Source organism: Cygnus atratus, chromosome 1 (assembly GCF_013377495.2).
Source record: "Cygnus atratus isolate AKBS03 ecotype Queensland, Australia chromosome 1, CAtr_DNAZoo_HiC_assembly, whole genome shotgun sequence".
Taxonomy (NCBI): Eukaryota; Metazoa; Chordata; class Aves; order Anseriformes; family Anatidae; genus Cygnus; species Cygnus atratus.
In genome coordinates, this window is record NC_066362.1 from 138610313 (window position 1) to 138638122 (window position 27810).

The 27810-nt window shown below is 41.5% G+C and overlaps 2 protein-coding genes across 4 annotated transcripts in view; both read right to left on the reverse strand.

Moving 5' to 3' along the window:
* GABRG3 (gamma-aminobutyric acid type A receptor subunit gamma3) overlaps positions 1 to 15658 on the reverse strand; it is a 330335-nt gene extending 314677 nt beyond the window's left edge. The window contains exons 1-4 of one of the 2 annotated variants that reach the window (XM_035558139.1): positions 15348 to 15658; positions 14948 to 15076; positions 14270 to 14449; positions 11432 to 11580 (exon numbers count right to left, since the gene is read on the reverse strand). In XM_035558139.1, the coding sequence (XP_035414032.1) occupies positions 11432 to 11580; positions 14270 to 14322 (202 nt within the window). In that variant the 5' untranslated portion in view covers positions 14323 to 14449; positions 14948 to 15076; positions 15348 to 15658. Of the gene's footprint in view, positions 1 to 11431; positions 11581 to 14269; positions 14461 to 14947; positions 15077 to 15347 lie in introns of those variants that run through there. The other variant, XM_035558140.2, reaches the window with a different exon arrangement.
* Positions 15659 to 22709: 7051 nt separating this feature from the next.
* The window catches only part of GABRA5 (gamma-aminobutyric acid type A receptor subunit alpha5), a 55159-nt gene continuing 50058 nt past the window's right edge, over positions 22710 to 27810 (reverse strand). The window contains exons 7-10 of one of the 2 annotated variants that reach the window (XM_035558103.1): positions 25555 to 25707; positions 23936 to 24147; positions 23837 to 23839; positions 22710 to 23012 (exon numbers count right to left, since the gene is read on the reverse strand). In XM_035558103.1, coding sequence (XP_035413996.1) covers positions 22710 to 23012; positions 23837 to 23839; positions 23936 to 24147; positions 25555 to 25707 — 671 coding nt within the window. The remainder of the gene's footprint in view (positions 23013 to 23836; positions 23840 to 23935; positions 24148 to 25554; positions 25708 to 27810) is intronic. The other variant, XM_035558102.1, reaches the window with a different exon arrangement.

Genomic DNA, 27810 nt, shown 5'->3' on the forward strand with positions numbered 1-27810 from the left:
CACTATCAATTGTTCTAAGGCCTGCTCTGTTTTTCTATATACTACATACAGTTGTGAACACTCAGTTCAAGGATTGACTAGGCCCTGCGTGAGATGCTGAGCTGCAAGCAGATGGATCCTTTCTTCTTGCACAGTCTTGTTGCTCAAGCAACAAAAGTGTTAGTATCTCACTAAAAGTGACAGTAAGATTACAAATGGATCCTCAGCTTTGGGACTGTTTTGATATCGGCATCAACCCAAAATCATTCAAAAGAGCTGTCAGAAACTCAGAAAAATTACTGACAGAACCACATATATATCACATACTGGACGTGGTGCTTAAGGACGTGATTTAGTGGGTGACATTGGTAGCAGCATGATGGTTGGACCAGATGATCTTGAAGGTCTTTTCCAGCCTTAATGATTCTATAGAGAAGAGCAACTAAAGGTTGTCAAATAAAGTTACCAACCTTCTCAAAGTTCTTTGGAACAGTTTTTAATATATGGTGGTTAGGTTTCCCTGAAAGACAGAGTAAGCACATCCAAATAACTAGTGTTATGCTGCTACACAGTGCTATCTAAGGTTAGCTAACTGTTTATCGCCATCATTCCATCTTCAAACATGTTGGTTTTAATCAAGAAGGGGACTTATCAAGCCAATCAAAGTATCTGCAAACAAAACTAAGGTCACACCAATATTTAGCTAGTACTCCCCATCTGATCCAAATGTCATGTCTTTGAGACAGATGAGTGTTTATATTCCGGTCAGCCTTGTGACTATCACATTGCAAAAACATCCAAGTGAAATTTGTCTACAAACTTCAGTCAGTTTAAGAGATGCCTAGCCACATGTGTTGTGAGTTCACTGCTGTCTGCAAAGCTCAGTAAAGAAGCCAGGTGAACACTTGGCCAGTAAGCCTAAAGCTAGGTTAGGTATGTCCACACAACCACAAAATAGAGAAACAACAGGCTTTGTGTTGTCCTGTCTTAGTCCTTTCACAGTGGTGAAATAAACAGTGCCAGAACTTGAATCTCATTAAAATCCAAGCAGATTTTACTCCTGAACGTATACAAGCAGATCTAGTGTGTAAAAAACTGGGCCGGTAAATCAAAGAATTTTAAATGATTTGTGAGGAAACGAACAAAGGGTTTGTTGAATAAATTCACACATCTTTTAGTGAAAAAATCTGCAATAAGTTCCCAACATTTTAATGTGCTTATTTTGTATTTTAAATCATCCTGTCCTTTTTAAATCCCTCTACATTTTGGTGGATATTTGCTATTCAGAATTGACATTTATTTCATGAATGAGACCAATTTTGCTTTCTTCCTACAGAAAGCTTCCTCCACATTTGAAGTCTGTCCAAATAGCGTTTACGATTCTGCACAAATCATAAATATTTAGAATTATTTTTAAAAGTTTAATGTCTATAAATATTTTTATTGGAAAGCTCATTTAAGCGTGAATAGAACTGGCTGAGCTGTCATAAATTTTAAAATAAAATTCATTTTTGTTGAGATTTAACTTTTTTTGCATTGTTCAAGCAACTCCCAAATCTAAATTGCTCTTTTTTAATCAATATGCCAGTAGTAAAAATCTTATGGATCAATATACACTTATTTATAGAAGCAAAGCAAAGCAATTAGCAGTAGAAGGCACATAACCTGTTCTGGAAATACGCAGACCCTATACTCTAAGTTCCACAAGGCATCTGTCACAAAAGTTTTCTGAACACAAAAGATTAACAAGATTGGTCTTACGGTAATGAAATAGTCCTTGAAATTACTCTGCAATTATATTTTACATTATCTCATTTGCACATAAATTGCTATTTTTAAACTGCGGAAAAGCAGTAATAAATCTTTAGACAGTTATTGGTAACCGTAGTAGTCGTGATTATTGTGTTATTGTTTACTTTCCGTTAGTGATGACGACTATTAATATTTTCTTTCACCTTACAGGTGATATCTAATTACTTGTTTGTTCCTGTAAAACAAACTGCTATTGCTAACAAGTCACTTCTCAGAAAGAGTTGTAGTCAGCTAAAACTTCTATATTTTAGGACAAATTACCACACTTGGGAAAAAAAAAATGGTTAATGGGGAGGTATCAATGAGAGGGGAAAAAATTAGAGCCATTCTTTCAGCACAGCAGAGAATGGGCTTTAACAGCACATAGGTGTCAAATTCCTTCACTTGCTACAGCCAGGTAGACTCTGACAAAACAGTCACCCCCATGATTTAAGATCAAACTACCAAAAGGGGACTGCAAATGAAAGTCAGAATGAAGATTAAAAATTGGGTGTAGACTTGAAAGACAGTTTGCATGAATGCAGTACCAGGATGAGAACACAGTCTTTTGAACATGATAATATTCACGTGCTAGGTTCCGTTGCCTTTCTGTCCAGGACTGTGAATGACAGCGTACACATAAAAAGACTCCCTCTGCCAACTATGAATCACTTTTATTCTTCTTCTCTCACTATCAGCATCAATCAGTCATTAGCACTTTCATCTTTCATTTATCTTTCCCCAGTGCACAAGCTGTGATTTTTATGGTATTGTGGTGTTTGGCAATGAAAACTGTAGCCCTTACATGGTTAGGCTGGTTTTACTATGACTCCCTGAAGTGTCCATTATGGTTTTATTTATATTCATAGTGGGTAGTTCCTATGTGGTACCATAAGACCCAACAACAATTAAATTTGTTCCTGCAAAGTCTGGCAAGCTAGCAAACAAGGTCTGGATGAATAACACTGGTCACAGGAAAACTATACAATTGCAAAAGAGAGCAACAATGTTTTCAAATAATATGTGCAGAAAATTCTCCTTCCTTTAAGATGACAGAAAAAATTGCTGCTTTGCGCTACAACCTTGAAGTGGGAAATGTAGCACTGTACATCTGCCAAATTTACAAATACCTGTTCAGAAAGCATCTTTGATAAAACAAAACAAACACCTGTAAATATACTTCTGCATTTCGAAGAGCCGGCATAGTCTAAGTAACCACAGAAATAAGGAGAGAGATAAAAAGGGGATGCATAATGAGTATCTCAGACTCTTCCTGACTTTTGCCTGAATTTCAATCAACGGCTTCCTGAAACTATATGCTGCTCTCCCAGCCTCATCTCAGATTTCTTAGGTGAATGTACAAAAAAGAAGAGAAAAGAACTAGCAGCTGCTATATATTATTTTGGGCCTGACAGTTTAGCTAACGTGTTTGGCAAACATTGATTATCAACTAAACTTTCCTACCAACAATGCCTTTTAAGAAAAATACTCACTCTGAGTGTGTATCAAGTCATTTCAACAAGTAATCACTGCCAGGAAACAAGACTCTGAATAAGTTATCTGAATAAATGAATTATTTACATTCACACAGAGCACGTCGTATTGTAAGGGACCTTGCTGTTAAGTACTCAGTTAAAAGGTCTCTTTCTCAAAAAGAAACCCAGTATGTCTCTGTCAACCCAATAGACTACATGCAAGACTTAACTATTGCTAAGGTACAAGTGGCTCCTGAGAAATGAGACAAAAGAGCAGTCTTATCTGCAAAGAACTGTATTACTTGGGTTACATTATTAGATTAGTTTCAGAAAAACACAATGTTTGAATACTGAAATATTTCTATACATTGAAATATTGTCAGCTTCAATTAAAATTTTGCTTTTCTGCATTTGATTTAAACCAGGTGTTCTAAAAAAAAAGAAAAAAAAAGAAAAAACAAAAGCAAACAACAACAAAAAACTGTTAAATAACAATAAGCCACATTCTTTTTTCTATTTAAGCAGAAACATTACATTTGAGGGCTGCAGGGTCACTACATTAGAATAAAACTTCTCTCATTATCCTTCCAGTATGTCCTGTAAGAGTTTTGCCCAAGAGGAGGAGGAGTAAAAAGTACCATTTTTTTTCCCTGACAGCTGAAAAGCTGTGAACCAAACCAGGTCAGCAATCAAACTCACAAATTCCCCTTTGCTCAGCTCCATGGTTAGGAACTTAGAAAAGCAGAATGTATGCATGAAAAAAATTAATTGTCAACAGCCTGTGCTAATCAGGTATGTTCTCATGCTAGACTTTGAATGAAGCTATATTTGATGTACTGTCACTACACTGGCACCAGAGTAGGATTAGGTGCAACAAGCACCTTTATATGTCATGTTTTAAAACTCAGACTTGCACCGCAGTTTTCAAAATCTAAAGCTTGGGCTTTGGAGTAGCCATAGAGCAGTTTATCCATTATTTATTAGCCTTGTTATTAATATTTGAGAAGTGTTTGTGGTAAAGTTTGCAGAACAAAGTGTCAATTACTAAAGATGCTACAGAATTAAAACTCCTGCAAGCAACTGAGAAATCCCTTCTATCCTCCCACACAGAATAGAGATTGCTCTTACTTGTACTGAATAGCAACCCTTTTCTCGAGAACATTCCTCTCCTCATATAGGTGTGCTTTTACATAAAGCATGGGAAATAACTGGCACTAAAATAAGTTTCATATTTACTGTATTAGCCATGGAAATGGGCAGCTAATGGATTTCCAGTTTGGTGGCTGAACCAGAACAAAAGTTTTCTGGATAAGGACAATCCATTTTCCTTTCCCAAAAGAAAAGAAAGTATCATTAAAAATCAAAACATTTCTAATTCTTTTCTTATGCTCTTTTTTACCCCCTGAGCTCTCACTAGATTCAGCCATTTCCTAGCTGAGTCTTGGCCACAGCATTCCTAACTTATTTTAACAAGTATATAAACCTATATATTATATAACCTATAAACCTTCCCTATAAACCATATAACTTCCCATATAAACCTAAATTGGACTAGACTCCACAATCTTCTGTGGTGATCAATACTGGAAACCAGGACTATGACTCTTCCTTCCTGAGAGCTACCGTAACACAAACAAGTTCCTCTCTCTCTCCTTCCAATTTTGTAGTACCTTTACCCACTGCTGAGCCCTCCAGGTAGAAGTGTCTATAACCAGTCCTTAAATGACAGCCATCTCTCTCATTACTTCCTAAGCACTCTGACACTGTCTCTCATAAGCTAGCACAAAAAGAGACTTACACCAGAAGGTAATAATTTTGCCTTGCATGACAGTTTACAGCTTTCTCTGCACAATGATCTAGGAAATATTTTGATCTGGGAGGCAATAAGCAACCCCCTGTCACCACATATGGGGAAGCCTTGCAGGAGCTAATTGAAAGAATATCAGGTGTAGCAATCCGCAGCTAGCAAAAATAACTTGACAGCCACAGCAGTAATAGCCTATGGTGCACTTTAGGGTGCATTTCTGCAAGGCCCTCCAGGAAGGCAGGTCAGAGAGAAGAAAGGTTCTGCTGCAGCCTCAGAACTCAAGGTTTTCATTAGGCATCTTCTTGAAAATGCACATCTTCTTTAAAAAGCAACAGGATAAAAGTTGTGCCCACTCACCCAACAGATCTGCTCCTGGCATGCACTGAGAAACTGCTTAAATTAGCTAAAGAGAAAACTTTCATCAGCCTGAAAAGAGAACTGCTATTAAACCCTGCCTGGCCAGCACAGTAATTGCATGTCGGACAGAACTTACTCTGCTGTTTGCCAACACAAATGAGCCCACCTATTTCTACTCCCCACGCCTTTACAAACCTATGCAAGGCACCAAAAGTTGCACAGCTGTTTGTGAAACTACTCTGGTCTTGACAAATTTGGCTAACAGTTACAAAGATACTTTAGGAGGAAAGAAAAACAGCTTGACTCTCCATACAGCTAGAATCTGTGGAGTCAGAAGACAAAAAGGCATTAAATTAGGTTTATGTGGGTGGGCATAAATATAAATACGTAAGCACACACTTTAAAGTGAATTTATTTGAGCTTGTAAATAGACAATAAATACAGGGGACCAAGAGAGGCTACAGAGATGACATAAAGGATCCCAGAAGAATCTTAGCTATTGCAGTTTTATCAAAAAAGGAAGGAAAAGCAGGCATTAGCAGTCAAACTGCCACAGAACACAAGTTGATGATGCTATCTTCAACATGTGCAGTTCAGAGCTTTCTCCAACAGAATGATACATTTGAAAAACCAAAGATGCAAACATGCAATACAAATCATCCTACTGCTCTTTTCTACCTTTTAGTGAATAATATAATTAAAATCAGTATTATTCATAGTTGTTTTGTCTCTCCCATAATGTTCTTGCCTCAGGTCTGACTTGATGTCAGCTAAGTAACTCTGAGCCGCAAGAAGTTCTGTCTTGTAACTTTATATTCCTTGACTTGGGTTTTTATCTTTTTTTTTTTTTTTTTTTATCTTCATTGCTAACACTTATGATCATACTCTACTTTCAATTGCCCTGGGTAGCTTGAGTACACTCGAGTGTAGACCCCTCTAGTTGACTTTTTTCTTAGCAACATTATTTTGCCTCAGTCTCTGAAATAGAGGCTAATTGAAAGTGTTAAACTTTCCCTGGCAGAGCATAAATAACTGCAAAGATCATTGCAGCAGCCTGAAATGCAGGGGAAATAACATCTATGCTGTTGGGCTTTTTTAGGCTTTTTTTTATTTTATTTTATTTAAATGCTAAACCAGAAATTTATCAGTTTCCTAACTCCACTTTCTTGCATTAGGAACACCATGGGGAAAGGTAATGGACAGCAGTTCTGGCTGTTTATACCTGGCAAGCATCTGTAACTCCATGTTCTAGTCCTGTTGTGTTCTGGGAGAGGTATTTCAGGAGCTGGGAAAAAGTGCAGGTAATTGCAGAAAGGCTGGAGAGCACTTGGTCAGACTGCAGCATGTGTTTAAGAATACCCTTTGCACTGAAATTAGAGTGCTGAGGTAACTGCTTGCTAAAGATGCTTAGGGAATGATTGTGTTCTCTACAAAGTACTGGAGAAGTAAACTGTTTTCTTCCACAGTAGCAGGTTGATATTAAAAGGGAAACTCAGAGTTCAGCTCAGCTTATGAATTAACGTTAATATTACTACTGCCTTGTCATGGCTCAAATTTTGCACATTAGTTATTGCTTCTTAGCAAACAAGATGAAATAAAATCTTCTTCCTGAGGTAAGCAAACTAGCTACCAAAAGTCAGTTCTTGAGACATAATGCTCTTCATGCTCCAAATGAGTACTGTGTCCCAAGACCGGTTTTTTTCCTCCCCCTACTAACGTCACAATTCCAAAAACTCTCACATACTAACCTTTTTAATGGGCTAGGTGAGTTTCAAAACAAAAGAAAAAAAAGTCACTATTATCTCCCACATATAAAGCTCACTCAGGGAATGTGATGACCCACCTTGTAAATTGGTGAAACGTTTACTTTGGAGAAACACACTGTTACAATTTTTTATCATATTTAAAGTAATTTAAATTCCATATGAAAAGTAAGTGCTAAACAATGTAGTGTAATAAAGATAGCTTTTATTTTCTAGGACTCTATTGTGCACTAAGCTGTCCTTTATGAAAGGTGAGAAGGAAGGCTTCATTAAAGTAAGCTGACTTGAAGTTCATTTTGCTTTGCCATAGGCTATTTAATTTGCTTATGGTTTGAGTTTTCTTAAAAATAAAGAAAACACAGAACTTAAATTTTGAATCAATTAATCAAAAACAGAGCAATGGCAAAAGCTGGCATATTAATAAAATAGATAAAGACTGAGATTTTTCTAGATGTAATCATCATCATTATACTCTGTGGTTTGTTGATTTGTCTGTTATTTCTGTTCTTATTTTATTTGATAAAGAGAGAGTAAAATTTCAAGGCCAGAACTTGTGTCCTACTAAATGGCAGGACTTAATCCAGTGTGATGTCAGGAAAAAAAAAATAAATCGCACTCTTAGAAAATTTTGTATATCCTGTGAATAGGTCTTCATTTTGAAGGACTCTTGAACAGACTCTGGAGTACCTGCCTAAGGAAGAAAATTTAAGACCTTCACAGTTCAGAGTGCATCTACTCGTTACCTGGGACTGGCTCCTTTCAGATCATGCAACAGAGGCATGATTCTCAGCCCTATAATACCTGGTAAAAAATGGGTAGAAATGATGCTAAGATGCTTTGTCTCCATAAAACAGTTCTTTAATCAGAACACTAGCATAAGCTCTTCAGTGTGAGGTTCTTTTCTCTTCTTTCTTTTTTCTTTTTTTTTTTTTTCCCAATTCCAAGAGACACGTGTGTTCTGTTGTATACTGGAAAACCACCAGATGCTACCATTAAAATGAAAAACTTCACAAGTTTAGATAGTTATGGAGACAAGAAATCTACCAAGTGCATGGCCACGGGATGCAGTCAGACATGTCCCTGCTGGTAGAACACTAACTTTTTTTCTGAAGTCTGAAGGCTCCTTTTACCTACATATGTTCAAGGTGTCAGATTTCTGATACCCTTCACAGCGTAACTACTCTGCCTGATCCTTGTGCTGTTCAATCCCTCCTTTAAAATCCTGGCTTGGAAACTTGAACGTGATGCATGCACTGCCCAGCGCCACCAGCTGAACATAGATCTGATCACGTGTTCTGACCAACATTCAATTACATGAAAACCAAGGCCAAACATAAGGGAGGATAAGAAACAAAACAAAACAAACAAACAGCACTGCCAAAAAGAAAGGCACAAGCCCTGGCCTGGGATCTTAGCATTGACCTATAGACTCTTTACAGCAGTTTAGATGGGCTGGGTGGGATAGGGGGAAGGAGAGTGGCTGAGCTTCTGTTTACAAGAGTCCACTCACTGACGAATATACTCCTGGCCTGGAGGTGATGTGATTACTGAATTACTTGGTGCCCACAGTGTGGCAAGTGGGCACTCACAGTATGCCTGTACAGTGCCAGGAAGTACCTGGACATACCTGAGTTAATCAAAATGTCAGTTTCCCTAGGAAGGATAAAAGAACACAGAAAAACCACCGCCTGAGCCAGCATGCACTCTCATTTGTCATATCCTCCTTCTCCCCACGGCCTTTGGTTTGCAAAAGTGTGTTCCCAAGAAACCTAAAAAGTCCAGTCGTAAACTTTGAAAGTCCAAAGAAGTCAGTAAGTGCTAGGCTTTTTTGACTACATTCAGAAAGAAGATAATTTCTTAAGGAGCACTGCTGAAGTTACCCACTGTTAGAAATAGTAGTTTCGTAACAGAGGTTGGAAAACTGAGTGTAGAGCAATGTGGCATGAAATGGTGAATCTCCTTTGCCCTGTAGAACAACTGATTTGCTTATAGGCAGCATTGCACAAATTTAAGGCCATAATGAGTAGCCGACTACATGTTAGTCCTGGATTTAATCCTCAGTGTCTTTCATAGGCTGCACTTCTGCTTGATTCTGAAGATTACTTCTCTCTTCCTCCACTCGTTAATTCCATGTTTTTTTATGAAGTCCAAAACAGGCATTCTCTTTTCCTATATTCTATGTTATCTAGTCTACTACTTTTTTTTTTTTTTTCCCTAATGCTTTTACTGATAACGTACTAACACTGGGACCTTCAGGGTAGGGATACAGTTCTGTGGCCAAGACAGGTCGACCATCTCATTAGGAGGATAACCTTCTCCCAGATGGAAAGGAAGACGTGCCAGTATGTGAGCAACCACCTGGCAATTCAGGGAAGTAAGATATAATGTCTGATCCTCTAACATTCCCCTGATGTTCTCCTTGACAAATGCTTAGTCTTCTCAGCTTCAAAATGGTAACGTTATTTATCTGCATCAAAGGTAGGTGAGGAGGGAAGAGGGACCAGGGAAGGAAGCGCGGAGGTGAAGTAACTTCTCCAGCATCTGAACAACACTCAGCGCAAGTTCTGAAGTAGCCAGATTCCTATCAGTGAGAAAAATGGCTTAAGACTGAGATACTTAATGGAAATAGATAGATGTAGTCAAGAACTGTAAAGTATTTATTTGGTACTATATACGAAGAGCTATGTAATTTAAGTCCTTACTCTAAAACAGGATTTATGAAAGTTTATAGAGAGACAAAAGGAATTACTTTGGTAACAATGATTTTCCAGTGCTGTAGGCTATGTCTGACCTCTATAATTTTACGGCAACTGACATGGGGACTTTGAGTGATTACTTTGCCCCACATTGGCATAACATAATTTACTCTGACCGAAGTCAGTGATATGAGGACACAGTGTGCAAAGTAAAATAAAAAAAATTGTCTGAGAATGTCTTCCAGATGTTGATATGGGTGGGGGAACTGTATTAAAGCTCTTTTCCACCAGATATTAAAGATCAGCTGAATCCAATATGACAAACTAAGTAGAAGGAGAGAAAAATGTCACTCCATCATAGAAGCAGAGACATCTATCAAATATGATCTTAGTAAATACTACAGAAAAACAAAGTAGTATCTATGAAAAAAAAGTAAAGCACCCTTCTTTCATAGCATGGCATAGTGTTGTTTTTTTGTGTTTGTTTTTTTTTTTCCCCCCCCTCTGGAATTGTTGTATTAACATGTAGCTGTGAGACACAAATAAGTCTAATGGGAAATACCCACAGATGGCTCTTACTTACAACTAAACTTCCCCAAAGGGATGACCTAGTAAGTACATCAACATATATGCCATCACAAAACAGTGGCCTGTTATAATCAGCGGTAGTTCTCTCTTTAAACTCTTTGCAAAAATTTAGCAACAGCAAATTATCTCAGGTAGCTGTTTCCAGCTTCCCCTGTTCCCAGTTTATTTTGAACTACATGCAAGGTGCAGTAAATGTAAATGTTAAGTTATTTCTGATTTCTGTCACACAAGCTGGACAGCAGTTGTGCTACAGCCATTCTGATCTAAGGTTGCAAACAAGACGACCATAAATGGTAAAAAATATTGGCTTGAAATAAACACCCTTATTATAAAAAATTAAAAGAAATTTAAAAAGAAAATAGCTCAAAATGGTTATATGTTATACACAGGTAACTACTAGCTCGTATCTAAATGTATTCCTATATGTATGAGTACTGCCCGTGAGACACTTCATTCTATCAGATTTCGCTGGAGATAAGGTGTTTGCTGGTTTGGGGGAGAAAACATCTATTTACACAAGTCCTAGTGCCTTCTTCTCAGCACCAAGGAATGTAACTTTTGCGATCACACTTTAGAGGCAGTAGATGCACACTCTTTTCTTGCTGTGTCCTACTTTTTGATTTTAATATACCATTTTTTTTGATTATTCCTCACAGCCTGTGACTTGAGTTTTCCATATGCACGTATTGGATGACAAAAGAACTAAGTTTGTTCGCAAGCCTGCCAAAGACGTAGAGATAGCCTTTCCATCTCTTTGTACAAACTATACACACAAAATAGAGTTTAGCATGCCAAATTACCTTCACATCTTCCCATGAGAATTAGTATTTAGAGAAAGCTCACTTGGAAATGAATTTGAGCCAAAGACACTTAATCTCCACTCTCCCAAACATGTGTACGCTAACCAAAATGTAACATAACGCCTTTTCTGTGTCCGTAGATACTTTTCCACCCTGTGCAGAAAGGAGTACTTACTTCCAATATCTGGCCGTAGCTTTTTGTCATACTCTCTCAACAGCTTGTTTAGTATGAGAGTCACATCTGTGTCCTGTGTTTTTGGAGCTAAAACCCATTTTTGGTTGGTTGTTCCATCTTCGTATTCATCTTCTTCAACCTTTCTGGAACTGCAATAACAGATCAAATAAATAGATATTATTTTACATAACTAAACCAGATTTTACATAACTAAAAAAAATCAGAATTTGCATTCTGAGTAAATCTGCAGAGCCTTTTTAAGAAGTTCTAGATTTCTCCCTTGGCTTTGTCTATCTACCCAGTCTTAAGCTGATTTTACAACAGGATATTCCCATTAACAGTTGCTGAGTATCTGAAGATGGGTCAAAAGTAAGACTCATTTAGAAGTCGTCTTCCGCCAGTCTCTCAAATAAGTAATTATCTGTGAGTTAATACAGCTATCAGAATAGTATTTAACATCCTATATTTTAACCAACCTATCCCAACTGCATAGTTACTCAATATATTTACAATACACTCTTACTAAGAGCAAATAACTGCAGTATTATTTTATGAATCAATCAAGACAACTGATCCATCTCTTGAACAAAGGCTAATAAGAGTATTAAAAATTCAGACCTTTTAATACTTCCTGATCATTTTATCTTATTAATAAATTATTATATTCTCAGTGCCTGAATCTCAGAGTTTAATGTATTACAAGGCTTAGAATTAGGAGCTTGCTCCTTGAATATAAGATGGATTATCATAAGCACACAAATATGTTTCATAAATTAATTGGAATTTCAGAGTCTCGCTATGGTTTCCATGACATTTTTAAAAACAGCTCTACACCAGGAGTTATGACTCTTTCTTTCCTTCACAGGTGGATTATTTTTATTTTAAGAGAATGGTAATGCAAATGTGGTGAAACTACAGTTGCCCAGGAATCACAGCTAGAGCTACTTTCACACGCAACTAATTTCATTTGTGCAGCTTTTTTGTGCACGTACAGTAAAATGTTGATTTGAAGATGTATCCTTTGGTATCTTAGAAACCAAATCTGTTTGATCTCTCTCGCTGGAGAAAATCCATTACAGTTAAACTGAAATGAAGTTATCGGGAGAAAAGGTAACCTCAGTGACAGAACCCACGGCAGCAATCATCTATTGCTTGGACCTGCAATTGCCCTGGCAATGTGCTATCATTTTGCATATTAGCCACAAATTGCTTGATATGCCCTCACAAATTGCAGGTGGTCTGGGTACAATTTATTTATTTATTTATTTATTTATTTTTGAAGTCTAGCCCCTAAGGATCTTGTACTGAGAGAGCTCGTATAACCAAGTTCCAGAAGTACATAAAACTTGGGGAAATGTTTGAATAGATGAGGGTTACTTCTCCGTCGTATTTTTTGTAACTTGATCTTTTTTGTTAGAATTCACCCAATGAGTATTTAAAAACCCTAAGAGGACCCTTGGTTTTTTCTTTTCTCCCTCAGGTTCACAACAAGCCATATGTTTTAATATTGCAGTTCTGGGACCATTCTCAAAGGAGGCACCATCTCCAAGCACACACAGTTGATATTCCACAGCTGAAACACTGCAGTGGTGCTGAATTGCTGATAGGAAAGGAGCACACGATCATATGTCTTTTTCTGCTGCACTCACCACAACTTTACTGGAGACATTCAGACTGCACGTGGAAACAAGAACCGAGTTCATGTAGGATCATGATTCCCATTTCAGGGAGCAGCTTCTTTATAACCAGTTGCTAGTACAACTCTAGGCACTAACAGAGCTCTTAAATCCCCTCAAACTAGCAGCTTGTTTCCTAGAAAGCACCTCCAAGTGATGTAAATCCCTACCTATTTCCCAGATTAAGACTGGGGGTGGGAGAGGTTTCACAGTGAATCAGACCAACACATTAGATAGACATTTTTCAAGGTGTTTTGTTCTCCTCCTCAAGAGTTTCACTTCTGTTGCTCGCCTCTGTGCAATTAGGCTCTTGGAATGCAACTGAGGTTGCTGTTTCCACTGCAGCCTTACTATGGGCTGCTAATTTCCCAGCATATTCCTGCTGTCCACAGGGATGATGTTGGGCCATTCCCAAAGGGGGAGGAAGAAGGGCTGCACACCTTCCCCAAACTTCTCCTCAGGGGCCACCAGTTTTGACCCAGTAAGGAGACAGAGGAGGCAGCAAGCAACCCACCAAGCAGAAAGGCTTTTCCCCAAGAGGCTGTAGGGGAAAGGGCTTATTTCATGGGACAAGTGTGCCCAGGACCTGCGCTGGGGGCTGCCGCGAAGCAGCCTCGGGTTCCTGTGAGGACTTGGGAAGGACAAAGGGATGGGATGGGATGGGATGGGATGGGAAGGGAAGGGAAGGGAAGGGAAGGGAAGGGAAGGGAAGGGAAGGGAAGGGAAGGGAAGGGAAGGGAAGGGAAGGGAAGGGAAGGGAAGGGAAGGGAAGCCCGTCCGCAGGCCCCTCTCCCGCCTCGGGTTGCCGGGGCCGCTGGCAGCGCCCATGGCCCCTGGGGGCCGTTTTGCCCCGCGGGGCTCGTGTCGGCCGGCCGCGGGCGAGGCGGGCAAGGACAGCCCCGGGCGGCCTGAGGCGAGCCCGGGCCCCGGCAGCCGCAGGCGGGGTAAAACTTTCTGCCGGGCCGGCTCGGGGGGAGCCCTCTCCGGCCACCTCCGCCGGCGTTTGGAAGGGAAGCCCCGGGACGGCGGCAGATGGGAGAGCCCGGTGTCCGCATCGGGCGGCGAGCGCCCGGCAAACTCCGGAGAGCCGCCCTCGCAAGCGCCGGCGCGGGAAGGAAAGGAGACGGAGGGGTGGGGAGGCGAAAAAGGAGCGGGGACTTACCGGGCGTGAAACACCGAGAGGAGGAAGAAGACGGCGAGGAGTTTAGCGGGCATGGTCCGGGCAGAGCTGGCCAGGTAAGGGGTGCAGCGGAACCAAGGAGAGGCTGCGGGAGGCTCGCATACGAAAGGCGGCGAGGCGAAGCTCTGAGTCTCCCCTCCCGTGTCTCCGCAGCTTTATACCCTGAAGAAAAATACCCCCGTTCACACTGCTCCGGGAAGGGAGGGGGAGTGAAAAAAAAAAAAAAAAAGGGGGGGGGGGCAAAGTGGGCTGGGGAGGGGGGGAAATCCCCGTCGGAGAACCCCTGCCGGGGCCAGAAGCAGAGCGGGGTCTCGGCGCTGTGAGCGAGCTGCGGCGCTCCCCGCCCGCAGCCGTCGGGAGCAGCGGGGCCGCCCCTCCCGCTCCCCGCCGTGCCCCCCCGGCTGCCGAGCTCCGGCCCCGCCGGGGAAGGGGCGCTCCTCGCCTCCCCGCTCCTCCCCACGCACGCACACACCTCCCTTCCCTTCCCTTCCCTTCCCTTCCCTTCCCTTCCCTTCCCTTCCCTTCCCTTCCCTTCCCTTCCCTTCCCTTCCCTTCCCTTCCCTTCCCTTCCCTTCCCTTCCCTTCCCTTCCCTTCCCTTCCCTTCCCTTCCTCTCCCCTCCCCTCCCCGCCGCGCAGAGCCCAACAGGTACCCCCCGCACCTTCCTCCCTTCCTTCCTCCTCCTCCTCCTCCTCCCCGCTGTTCGGGGGTGCCGGGTGGTGTGCCTCTGTGCGTAGCTGCTTCCTGCATCGCTACAGGCATCTATATTCGTGCCTACGGCCGTATAGATCTATAAGGCAGAATGTATACATGTATGTATATATGCGACAGACCGGGCTGCGTGGCTTTATGAGGGGCATCGGTGGGATAAATGAGGGTGGTTTTTTTTCTGCAGCAAAGTGTGTGCAGGGCAAAAAGAGTTTGGGTCTGGACATCGCGTGTCTTTCTGCTCCGCTAAGGTGCAATTTTTGGCGACTCCGGGTGTCTTTTCAGCAGGTGTCAGGGTGATAAAGAAAATCCCCCTTTGCTCTCAGGATCGGAAATGACAGAATTTCACTTACGCTGTGGTAAGCTGGAAACAAAAAGCCCTGCTAAGGTACTGCGAGCGATCGTTTCACTGCGATAAGAAAGCCCAGAGGCATGCATCTCTGCCTCCTCCTCCGTTAGACATTACTTCCAAGTTCTGGGGGAGTCGTTTTTAATTAGGACATTGCATTAAGAAAAAAAAAAAAAGAAGTTCCGACGGAAGATGCATTCCTGCTTCTAGCCCAGCTTCCACGCCTAGAAGAGCTGCCCAGAAAGCGCTTGCTGTTCCCCAAGTTATTTAGTGAGGGAACGGAGCCAGCTTAGGGAAAATCCGCTGCGAGCCGGCCAATTCATTCACAGCCGTGGTGCACTTTCCCTTTTATTTATTTATTTATTTAGCCTAAACTTCTCCTCGCTACATCATACAGCGGTCCTTCGGGGTTGACCCCGGCTACTGGCCACAGGACGAGCGCCGCTCGCCACCGCCGGCAGAGTAGCGGGCGCGGGGGCCCCTGGCGGCGGCGGGGAGAAGCGCGGCGAGTGCTGGGGGGGCTCCCGGTGGGCACCCCACGAGCCCCGGCCGGGGGCTCTGTGGGGCTGCCCCGGTGGAGCTGCCCCCGGGAGGATGGCAGCGAGCCCCTGGCCTCGGACTTGGCTCCCGGAGTCGGTGATCATCGCCACCTCCTCGCCAGGGCGGGAGGAAAAAAAAAAAAAAAAGGAAAAAAATAAATATTAAAAAAAAGAAGCTAAAGAAGCTTGAGATTCTATTTCTCTTGGCCTCGGTGGGCTGTGTTGATGCCCAAGGAGTGCTTTAGCTCTGCCGTCCATTATACCTCAGGCCTGTGACATTTCTACTTCTCCCTTTTCACTCACGCTCACATCCTTTGCTCTTTAAAGCTCCCCCTGCCTTTGCTGAGGCTTTTCAAGTTGTGTGTTCAGGTAAGGATTATGATCATCCAGCACGTGTTTTAATAAAAGAACGCTTTATTACCCACTGTAACGACAGGAAAATGTGTATGCTCTCCAGCACAATAAAGTGGATCCATATTTTAATTTACTTTTCACTGCATCTTCACAGAAGCAACTACTATTTTTTCCACCTGAGGGACACCAAAGGCTAAAGTCTTTGCAGCACTTATTGTCACTGGGGGATCTAAGGGTCTCAGGAAGCTGCCGTGCATGAAACTAATACATGTAATAAGGGGGGAAATGCAGAGGGAAGAAACAGGTCCAGCAAAGCAAGTGGCCCACTTGTGAGAACTGGGTGCCCCCTTCCAGCCCTGAGCACTTCCCTGCTGCTAGGCACCTCAGCTTTTCTGTGACTGAGTATTGAAGGCAAGCCCTCACCAGTGGCTCTCGCAGCTCCCCAGCCACCCACGAGCAGCTCAGGAGACTGGGGCTGCTTGGAGGTGTTTTGGGGTGCCGGTGACACCAGCCTGTGGTGAGTGGCCAGCTGAGCCCAGGTCCCCCAAGGCCAAGCCGGCTGAGAGTGGCTGCAGCTCCATGTATTTTTACCACGTGTGACAAGTTATGCAGTATTTTTCATCCTGTGTGCAGTACGTCATTTTGTTCCCCACCTATAAACGTAACCCATCACTGTCCAGCGTGTTGCAATCTATCAGTTTTCCCCTGAAACTCTCAACATTTGTCTAACTGAAAGAAATGACTTGGTATGTTCAATCAACGTTTTGCTTTTCATTTTGTTTTTAGCCAGTGCCAATTTAAACAGCAACTTTTAAGACATGATGATTGTGAGAAGTGATAATTGCTTTTGAGGATGGCAATGAAAAAGCAAGTAATGCAGTACAGAATGGGGCACTTACACTTTAGTCTAAATAAGTGGCAATTCAAGGGAGATCCTTCAGATGTCCTTTGGGCTTCATAAACTATAACCTCTATTCTTTCTTTCCCAGAACTGAAGGAATGTCCGTAACAAAATAGTGGAAGATGCAAAGGTGGTAAGGTGAGGATGTCAACTGAGACACTGTAACCATGCCATGGCCATTTTTAAATGTTTGTAGTGAAATAAAAACATACAAAAAGCTGGAAAGAGTTAGAGCAATTTGATCAAGCACTGCTTTAGAATAATTTAGGTTTCTCTGAACATTTCAGTGTCAGTTCCAATCTGAGGAGCAAGGGCATTAGGGGAAATATATCCTTATTACAAAGAACATTATCTCCAGATTTAAAAAACAAATAGCTGTTCAAGTGCTGCATTCATCTTGCCTGCATAAGCTGAATAACAAAGCAGCTTCATTCAGTTTTCTTGAAAGTTTAATTTATATGTTAAAGAAGATTTTTTGAAAGGCAAGATTATTTCATAAAATCATTCCTTTCTTACTTTTGTACAAATTCACTTAGTTATTCCACAGAGAGCACATTCCATTTACAAAAAAGCAGAATGCAATTCAAGGTAGCAGAACAGGGTTAAGCTTTTGAAATACATTGTTGCCTAAATTTATCCTGGAGTAAGCTGGCACAGCTCGAATATCAGAAATAAAAACCTTTTCCACTGCATTTGATTTGTTCTTTCATTCTTAATGGGTGCAACTGAGGAAATTTGGCAGTAGAACTGCACGCACTTACTCTCCAGTGCTGAATTGTTGTAAGCAATCACTTTTCAACAATTTTTCATGAAAGCATACAGGCAAAACCCAACGACGAGCCATCCCTACTCATTGGCCTCTTTGGCCGTGACCAGGCTGTGAAGGAGATGCGCCCCGCTGGGCACCAGCTCCACTGTGCTGGGGGTACCAGCACAGCTCCCCCGCTCCCGAGGGACTGAGCACCATCCAGGGGAAGCCCAAGGAGGCTGATGCGCTTCCAGCTACCGCCCAAGCCTGCAGCAGGATGGACCAAGGTGTTTTCTTGGAGCCAAGATATGGGAAATGCTCCCATCTCCCACAGTTCAGATGCCATCGGTGAGTAATGGTCTCCCACGCAGACTGTTCCGCTGCTCACAGAGAGTTTATTTAAATCGTTAAGTGTTGTGTGGTGTGAGGCAGTGGCATTTACGTATTCCAGCCTGGAATCAATTGGCTCCTTGAAGCATCTCCCGAACCATGGGGCAACACCTACTGTTCAGGCAGCAGCTCACGCTGGGAGGTCGTTTTTTTTTCTTTTGTCGTTTCAGCTCTGAGCAAGGATGAGGAATGTGTGGGATCATCTGAGAAATGAAAGACAGGCAGCTTCTTCAGGAATTTTCAACATGATTTAGCAAATCCACAGTAACACATCAAACCCTAACCACTATTTACTGCCTTTACCTTCAAACACAGAAAGCAACAGTCAACATAACTGGAAATGATATTTATCACTGGAAGTGATAAAACGTCTCTGGTATCATATACCTTTAGCAGGTAATTAATTGTTGGTTCTTCTACACATCAGGTAAATTTCAATACATTGTCGATTAAAATAAAGCAAATGGCCTGATCCTGTATCTCCAGTTTGCAGGTAGTTTTGTATTCAGGGAAGACGAGACTCTTCATACATGTAAAATTGGATTCAGAGCTCCTGGCACTGAGTCCAGCAATGGAGACCAGAAAGTGATGCTGAGACATTCAGGGTAAGAGTCAGGCTTGAGTCTGAGCGAATACAGCAAACATGAAAAAGCCTCCAAGGCAGACAGAATGGCTCTGGAAAAGGTGCTTTAAATACAGTTTTGACTTTCTCATTCACGTAGGGGAAAGCTTCACATTGAAAGCTTTTTGTAGGAGTTAGAGGACAGTAAAAAGCAACTTCTTGTGATTCATTCCTGTTCTGGGATTTGTGAGTATTTAGATATCCTTTTACCGCACGTGGTCTCTTCTGGAGGTTCACAGATTGCTCATACTTTTCAACCATGCAGTAAATACAGCCTCTGTAGAAACATGCTGCTGCCACTGCCACAAGTACCGCGTGGCCTAAGGGTCTGAGCAGGTATTGCTGTGCTCCAGCCTTCTCTTGCAGGAGGATGTACACTGAGGAGCTGTATGGGGTTGGTACAAAGGTCTGCCTAGGGCAGTATCCTTTCTATGAAAGTGGCCAGAAGGAGAGGTTTATTGAGAAGAGGCACTGAGCATGTGTATATGATATTCCTCCCATGTACTCCTCTAGCCTCTTGCAAGCAGCATCTCAGGAAGACAATACAGTTTCTGTCCATTTAGAGAATTGTGCAGCAACAGTCCGACACTCCAGATTGGACTTGAACCCACAGTACCCAGCTTTGGTCAGTGGCTATCCTGTTAATTCCTTAATCTTTCTCTGCTCAATAACAGTTTTTGTTTTAAAACCCTACAACTACCTCATCTTCTTGTGTGGAGAGGCGGGGAAACAATACAACAAAATAACCCAAAACTAAAACAAACAAACAGAAACAACAAACAAAATAATAATAATAAGAGTAATAGTAATAATAATAATAGTAGCAGTAGTAGTAATAATAATAATAATAATAAATAATAATAATAATAATAATAATAATAACACAAAATCCACCATCTTTTTTTTGTCACTTGAATGTTTGCTATCTGAGGGAAAGAAGTGTTAAATAACACTCTCACCATCCAAAATAAAACAAATAAACAAACTAAAAGCCTCTTATTGAACAGAATCCAGCTGGCCTTTTACAATTGCAGATGTTATCATAAATGACAATGTGTGATAAAAAATTTTTGAGAGCCTGTGCCACCTGTAGGCTGTAAGAATGATTGGGAAGAGAATTGAACTTAGAGATACTGATGCATACCTGCTAACAACTTGGTACTCAGTGTGTGTACATTTGGGGTCAAAAAAAGGCAAGTCTCCATTTGGACTACCTCCTAATTGATCCTTATCAGCCCACCCACCATCCTCAGACACCTGGTTGAGCAAGATTATTTTGGTGCACTATGTTGTGTTAGTGATGTCGTGAGAGTTGCATCTCATCTATCACTCTGGTGAGACTGGAAGCAGCAAGCTGTGGGCAGATTCCTAGCAAGGAGCCTTGTCCATGGTCAAATGGTTACCAATGTCCATGGGCATGCACATCCCAGCTAGGAGCAATGTCTGTGTTTGCCTGTCCTGGTAGCACGCTGGGCTCTCCTCTCCTTCTCTGGATCTTCATGGAGCCTTGCCCCGAGCCCAGCTCTGCACTCGTTATACATTTCTGTGGACTTAGGCAGGGGCAGCAGAGGTTGCAGCTGAGAGGTCCGTCTTGCATATGCATAAAGATCTTCCCTCTGCCAGTTGCCAGGTGTTTTTAGCTGTTTTGGAGGTGCTCAGTGAGCAAATTGCTGTGGATGGCCAGTGCAACATGTATGCACGTTGCTGAGAAAACAGGAGGTCTCCCAGGCTCTCACCTTTTTGTGGGAGTAACCTATGTGCAAGAAAAGAAATAGCCATGGGGATTTACGAAGCTCTGCCATCCAAAAGGCTTTGCATTTTTTCACTACTTTTGATCCCCATAGGGCTGAATTAATTGCATCCAAATAACATCATCCCACTTTAAAAACAGAGAAAAAAAGAATGAGGATATGTGTGGCTGCTAAAAGACACATGGGAAGCAGACAAGAATACAGAGATCCAAACCCTCACCTTGCCTCAGGGCAACCCTGTAAGTAATAGACCAGCATGCCCCTCCCCGGCTCCTCCTTGCCAACTTTCAGGCACCCGCTCAGCCACCTGGCTTCTCCCTGGCCCCTGGGAATCTACAAACATCCGATTCCACAGCATCAGGAAGGAAAAAAAAAAAAAAAAGCTGTGAAAAGGAATTCACTCATGAGCTTTTTTTCTCAGCAACGTTTAGGAATGAAGGGGAAGAAGAGACGACACATGAGAAGCCCAGACAGCTCCCCAGTCCTGGACTGGACCCTGACCTCCAAGTAAAGCAGAAACTCCACCCTTAAAAAGAGAAGAGCAGGAACATGCAAAAGAGATGTCTCAGGGAGGGCACAGGCTCTTCTCTCTGTCCCAAACAGAATGTGGGGCTGATACTCCACTGCAAAATAGCACCTAATTCTTGAAACATCCCAGTTCAATGTCTTCACTCCATATATACCTTTCTGGGCAACAGTGAGGATGTATCGTGCACACACATCTGCTTCATTGCATGCATGTATACTTTCCATTTAATTCTTCTGGATCCAGTGGTGATTTTTTTTGGTCTCTAAAACGATAACCAGTATAAGAATGACATTTTGCAATCAAGTGTCGAATGCATTTTTTATTTAAACATTAAGATTAAATTACAAAAGCTTCTGGAACAAAGAAAGATGCCAAGGAGAAAAGAGCTGAAAACTCAGATTGCATTTTCTCATTCATTGTGAAAGCGAAACACATTGGCAGCAGCAAGGCGTTTTATAGAAAATTTTCAGATGGACAGTACAAAGACCTTTCTGTCAATATTGTCACTGAAATACCTTGCTGTCATGAAGCACTTTTTTTTTTTTTTCTGATCACACTTCTTAGTGTTGTCTGATTGGTTTTCACTGTGGGAAACAAGTAATAATTATTTCAGGATTACTGTAATTCTTTACTGTTTATCTCTGCTAATATAACACAATCTTCTCAGGAAAACGTCCAAACATTAGCTGCTTTACCTTAATAAAAACGTCTACTGCCATTGTCAAAAGTTTTATTTGCACAAATATGTTCCTAATCTATGTTAATTTCATGCAATATATCTCTAATTTTTGGAATAGATACTGAGAACCATTCGAGAAAATTCCCTTGGAATGCAAAACCCAATTTTATTTTTTTAAGGGCAAGATTCCACCACCTTTATTTACACAAGTAGCATCTTGCTCTCCATGTTACTCCACTGCAAGCTAGAGGCTCAAGCAGTGAAAATCAGCATAGCCCCATTAGGATTTACCGCCTTGTATTAACTTCTATTAATGAAAATTGGGCCGAGCAGTTTTATCTGTGGAGTAATGCGCTACCTATAACCAGTAAAGGTGCTCAGACATAGCCCTACAGTTAATAACTTGGCACATTTACAACTGGCATTACTCACAGTAACCTACCAGATGACAATAGTGGAGCTCTTCTGTAAAATAGAGGTTAAGCCTACATTTGTATGACTGTACATCTGAAGTATAAAAACCACGATATGTAGTACACGTGAACAGTTAAAAAATATAACTTACTTTATTTGTAAACTATCAATGCAAGATACTCAGCAGCAAAGAAGCCATGTTCAATGTCTTCTGATCTTTTATCAAGATCTGTTGCTGTAAGTAATATAATCGTCTCCAAAACATCTGAGGTTACATGTAGAAACAATCAAGGCAATATTATTTGTACATATTATTAAACATGCAAAAAACTTCCTGAAGAATATTGCCCAAATGTAGAAAGTTGTCTGGATCTCAAATTTTCCTTGGTAGCATCTGCTTTGTAAGTATGGCTCACGTGTGGCTTTAGAGTCCTTCAGTTTATTTTGGAGAATTGGCACCTTTAATGACAGGCTCCCTATTCAAATATGTGGCCCAGTAGACTAAGTTAAAAGTTCCGAATAGCACTGGAAAAATTATCCGGGACATTTTGTCAATCTTACTGATGCTGTTGTAAGTCTTTTTGCTTTCGGCGGGCTTTTCTTCTGTGGACTTTGCTGGAGCAGAAGCCGTGTTTGAGATGACAGATGGGGCTGAGTCCTTTGGCATGTTTGGGGCAGGGGTCATCTTCCCAGTGCTGTAAGTATTTGTTGACTTATTTCCCAGCAATTGGCGCTCTTTTTTCTGCAGTGCAAAGACCAAAATGTTAGACCTCAGAAACAGAAAGTGGAAACAGGTTCTCAAGATACCAAACCCCAAACCTAAGCACTTTAATCAATCATGCTAACAAACTCCCAGGGGGGCTGTTCTGACTTTGACTCCCAAACAGCTGTTTCTGCCTCCATGTTATAGCTCTTACTCAGCCTAAAATTTCCCTGATGTCAGAGACAATGAAGCAAGGCCGTCTGGACCCAGATCCCAGGCGGCATGTACGATAGCAGCTTCTCCCGTCAGGGTGAAGCAGCCCTGCAGCTGGAGATGCTGCCGCCCCGATGCCAGCCTTGCCCTCCTCGCTGAAGGCAGCAGTGCGGTGAAGGGCTCGGTGTCTCTGCTAGCTCCCCTCCTGGCACTACTCTGGCAGGATGCCTGCCAACGCAGACTTTCTCCAGGACGTCATTCACTAAGAGTCAGTCCTATTCCAAAATTCTCCTTTTGGCTTGAAACTCAAGGTTGTGTTTTCACGGAATGCTCTTTTGCCTCAGTTTATCAAAGTTATTATGGTGGGACCGTGACCCATGGAGCTCAACGTGAGCCTTGCCATTTATTTGGGAAAGCACACAGAGTCCTCCACAGAGATTGCTGTCACGGCATATGACCTCATAACTCATTATCACAAATTTGGTCACTACATGTCACACGCACTCAATGCCCTATATTTGTTGGAAAACAGTTCACTTCATATAGATGGCGGAGACTGACAGTCTACCTCTCTGAACAGAAGTAGGCATATTTCCTTGAAAATATTCCTCTATAGGAAGGTGAGAGTATATCACAAATTAACTAAACACCTTCTTCACAGAGAAGATGAAAATCCTGCATTCATTCATATGAACTACGCGGAGTTAGTGCTTTTTATTCTAGGTATTTAAAACATGTAAGGTAAGCACCTTGATTTTAGCAGCTTCCTGGGCTTTTTTGCCATCCCATGCCCAACTCCTCTTGGTGAAATAGTTGACTGTTGCAAATTCAATCAATGCAGAAAATACAAAGGCATAGCAGACAGCTATAAACCAGTCCATTGCAGTAGCATAGGCCACTTTTGGCAAAGAGTTGCGGGCACTGATACTTAAGGTGGTCATGGTGAGGACTGTTGTTACTCCTGTAAAGGAGGAAAAAAAAAAAGAGGCAGCGATTAGCTTGGTAGTCCTTATGAAATTCCTAATAAGTTATGAGTGGGCCCCAATTCAGCATGATAGCTAGGAAGGCCATATGAAGTAAATCAGTATTTGCAAAGTTTGGTCTGAAAGAATGAGATACTTTGCTGACCAAGAAAAAATAAAAGCCTCTGCCCTCAGGCATTAACTTCTCTGGTGTTCAGGTTCTCTCTAGTTACAATGTACTCAAATATGTGATTTTAAGGGTAATACAAGTCCAACTGTTGCAGAAACCAAAATCCCACTGGTATTTTATCCTTGTACATTGATGCATGGTATATATAGGGTGTCCCTTGTCAATTGTTAACATCATATAATCAGTGATCAACCTGTTCAGCAATAACTGTCATAATAAAGTGCAATTATTGCTTTTTTTTTTCTCACATGGAGATTTTATTATTGAAATTTCTGACTTATTTATTCCCTTGACTGTAGCTCCTCCCTCCACACAAGTCAGTAGCTGACAGAGCTGCCACTAGTTCCATCTGTGGACGGATGCCTCCAGCAGGACAAAACTGAACTCTCAGTTATGCCTTCATGAATCTCAAATCAGCGTCACCAGTCAGCAATGCGATGCTGGCACCTGTATTCTCCCTGTACAGATCGTGAATTGATTTTTTATCAAAGGTGCTGACAGATTTCAGTAGTCTCCTATAGATGAATGGCTCTATTAAGAAATGTTGGCCAAAGTTTCACACACAAAGCTTCTCCCACTCCCCTCATTTCTCATCTAGTGGGTTTTTTGATTTCATCAACCTTCAGTTAAGACTGTTTATTTTTTGCAATCTTCTAGTGATAAGTCGAGTAATTTAAGAGACCCGATAGGATTTTTGCATGACAGCTTCTGTAGTAAATATACATTTTCTAAATGCAAAATCATATTAATTTGTTTGATGGTAATAGAGATAATTGTCACTAATTAACCTCTACATGGTTTTCCCAGATAAACATCTTGAAAACACAGATAAGCAAAATGTTTTGAAGTGAAATCTGTTTCAAATGCTTAGACTAGAGTATGTACTATCATCATATGCAGGGCTTTTTGTTCTAAACCATCACATATTTAACCTGAGTGGGGAAAAAAATAAAACAAAAAAGCAAATAGAAATTACAACAATCTGATTCTTCTGCCTTCCATCCTTAACCTTCATATAATTGATCCTTGTGCAATTTCTGTCATATTTTTTTCAAAAAGCCCAGTGTTTTTAAGTGGATTTTGAGTTTAAACTGGAAGAGAGCATGGGAACACCTACAACACAAGCAGAAATAAGCCCTTTGGTGTTGTTACAGAAAACCACTTCCACAAACAAGTCCTTTCCTTCTTCCACGCTGTGAGAGAGTCAGGTACTCACCAAAGACAGTCCGAGCAGGGACAGATTCTCTGTTCAGCCAAAACGACACTTGTGATAAGATCACAGTCATAATGCAAGGAAGGTATGTCTGGATGACAAAATAACCGATTTTCCTTTTGAGATGAAAATGTGCTGTCATAATAGTATATTCGCCTAGGAGGAGAAAAATGCATACATGGGTAAAATAAGGGAGGCTTACTGATTTGGGGGTTTATGCAGGACAGCTCCACCTCCCGTTTGAGGATACAATTCAGCCACTCTCAATAGCATGAAAAATGTCTGTATTTCTGCACTATGCAATACCGGGGCACAGAGGTGCTGCTCCATCCTGCTGGTCTTCACATTCGGTCCCCAAAAGCAGAAGACAATGACTGACTAATACTGCACCAAAAACCTGCAGTCCTTTTTATGCACCTCTTGATGTTCACCGGTATGAAATATCTGGATTGCTGGCAGTGCCTTGGTTGTGCCTGTTTTTGACCATGTCCCACAAATCGTCCTGTCAGAACAACAATTAAGGCCATCTACTCTTAGAAACCCGATTTAGAAGTACAGCTTAACCTCGTTAGGCACCTGTTAATGCCAAGCCATCAGTTTTCAAGAATGACGACAGGTCTGGACACTCCTCCTGCACCACACTTTAGTGACTGCCTGTTACGATATCTGTGCTGCAAAAATTCATGCTTTTCCCATAGATTTTAAGAGGTCTTATTAATTGGAGTATCAAAATCCATCAAATCGCTCCTCAAAAAAAAAAAAAAAAGTCCCTCTGGAGCATGCAGTTTTCCTAGAATTTGGTATGCCTTAACCTTTGGAAAGATTACCTGTTTCTGGACAGACATTGTGCCATGTCTTGTTCACTTGGGCAATCAATAGAGTACTGCCCTCATGAAGAATTCACTGAAAGCTGCTCCAGCAGTGCTGAATTCCATGTCTTTTATATGCCAAATTCACAGCATTGCCTTAATCTGGCTTTTGTCAGGCCCTCTGAATTTCAATACAAGCCTAAAAAAAATGCGCTCCAAAACAGACAGACCAGCTGTCACCTTCCCTAACAGTTCAGTAAAAAATCAGAACTTAAGCAGCTCTTTCAGACTGTTCCTGTAAAACCGTAGTTGTTACTGATGGCTATTCATTGATGATAACTGCTCCCCAAAGCCAAAATCTTGCTATCTGAGAGCAGGCTACTGTTTTACTGGGGAAAATCAGAGCTTAAATATAAGCATAAAAAACAACCAACCCCCTTCGAGCCCTAGCAGATCTCCACTTATATTGACATCAAATTAATTTAAAAGCATGCATTATTCAGCTGGATGCTGATGAATCAGAGTAATGCCTGTTATGAGAAGTATATTGTCCTCTGAGAATAAAACATATATAATTTCACTTTTGACTTACATATTTTTCAGATCCTGGAAATTTTGGGGCACATATCTCAAATTTTCTAAAGAACAAACTGAATGAAGACCTTAACGACTTGAGCTAAAGGATTAGCTATAATCTCTGTTGCAAGAATGGACTGTTACCCTCTATAGAGCAGACACTAAAGGAAAATATGTAACAGACTGAATCTGCATTGAGTGAATTGCATTGAGTTGCAGCCAGCATTGCTAAGCAGTTAGATTTGGTGGATTACTGCTAAGTGACAATATGGCTAATTAGCAGACAACAGGTCTACAGTGAGAGGTCTTCTGCAGGTGTAGCTATCCTGAAGTGTTGAGGTAGAGGAGCTCTGCTCTTCTGGATGAAGTTTACAGACTCACTCATGCTGAGAATTTTAGACTGAAAGACTGGAATAGCACAGAACTGCCTCACCTGACAGCCTGCCTTGATCTTTATGACTTTCTTCTAGAGTCTGATTTTCTTGTGAAATGCTTTCCTGATGAGGGACGTGGAAATGGACAGGGGATGCTGTGAAACTGGGGAGAAAATCCCTGTGAAGCAACGTCTAATTTTCTGCCATTTAGTGTAATTTTGAACGAGGGATGCTGAACATGCTGTGGTCTCACTTGCTCTTTATTTAGGAGCTTTCATTTTGTGGATTACCAATAAAATAAGCCAGGAGCAGCGGGGTCTACGTGCCTGTAATCTGCTTCTGAGTTGCTGCTGCACTGGGATGTGTTTAAGTCCCAGTGTCCCTGCTCGCTAAGGAGTGACGATGTGCATTATTGATTTTGACAGTATGTTTCTGGAGCTGGAATAAAAAAAAAAAAAACAACTGCACAGCTTCAGCAGAGCAACAGGATCCATTTTTTT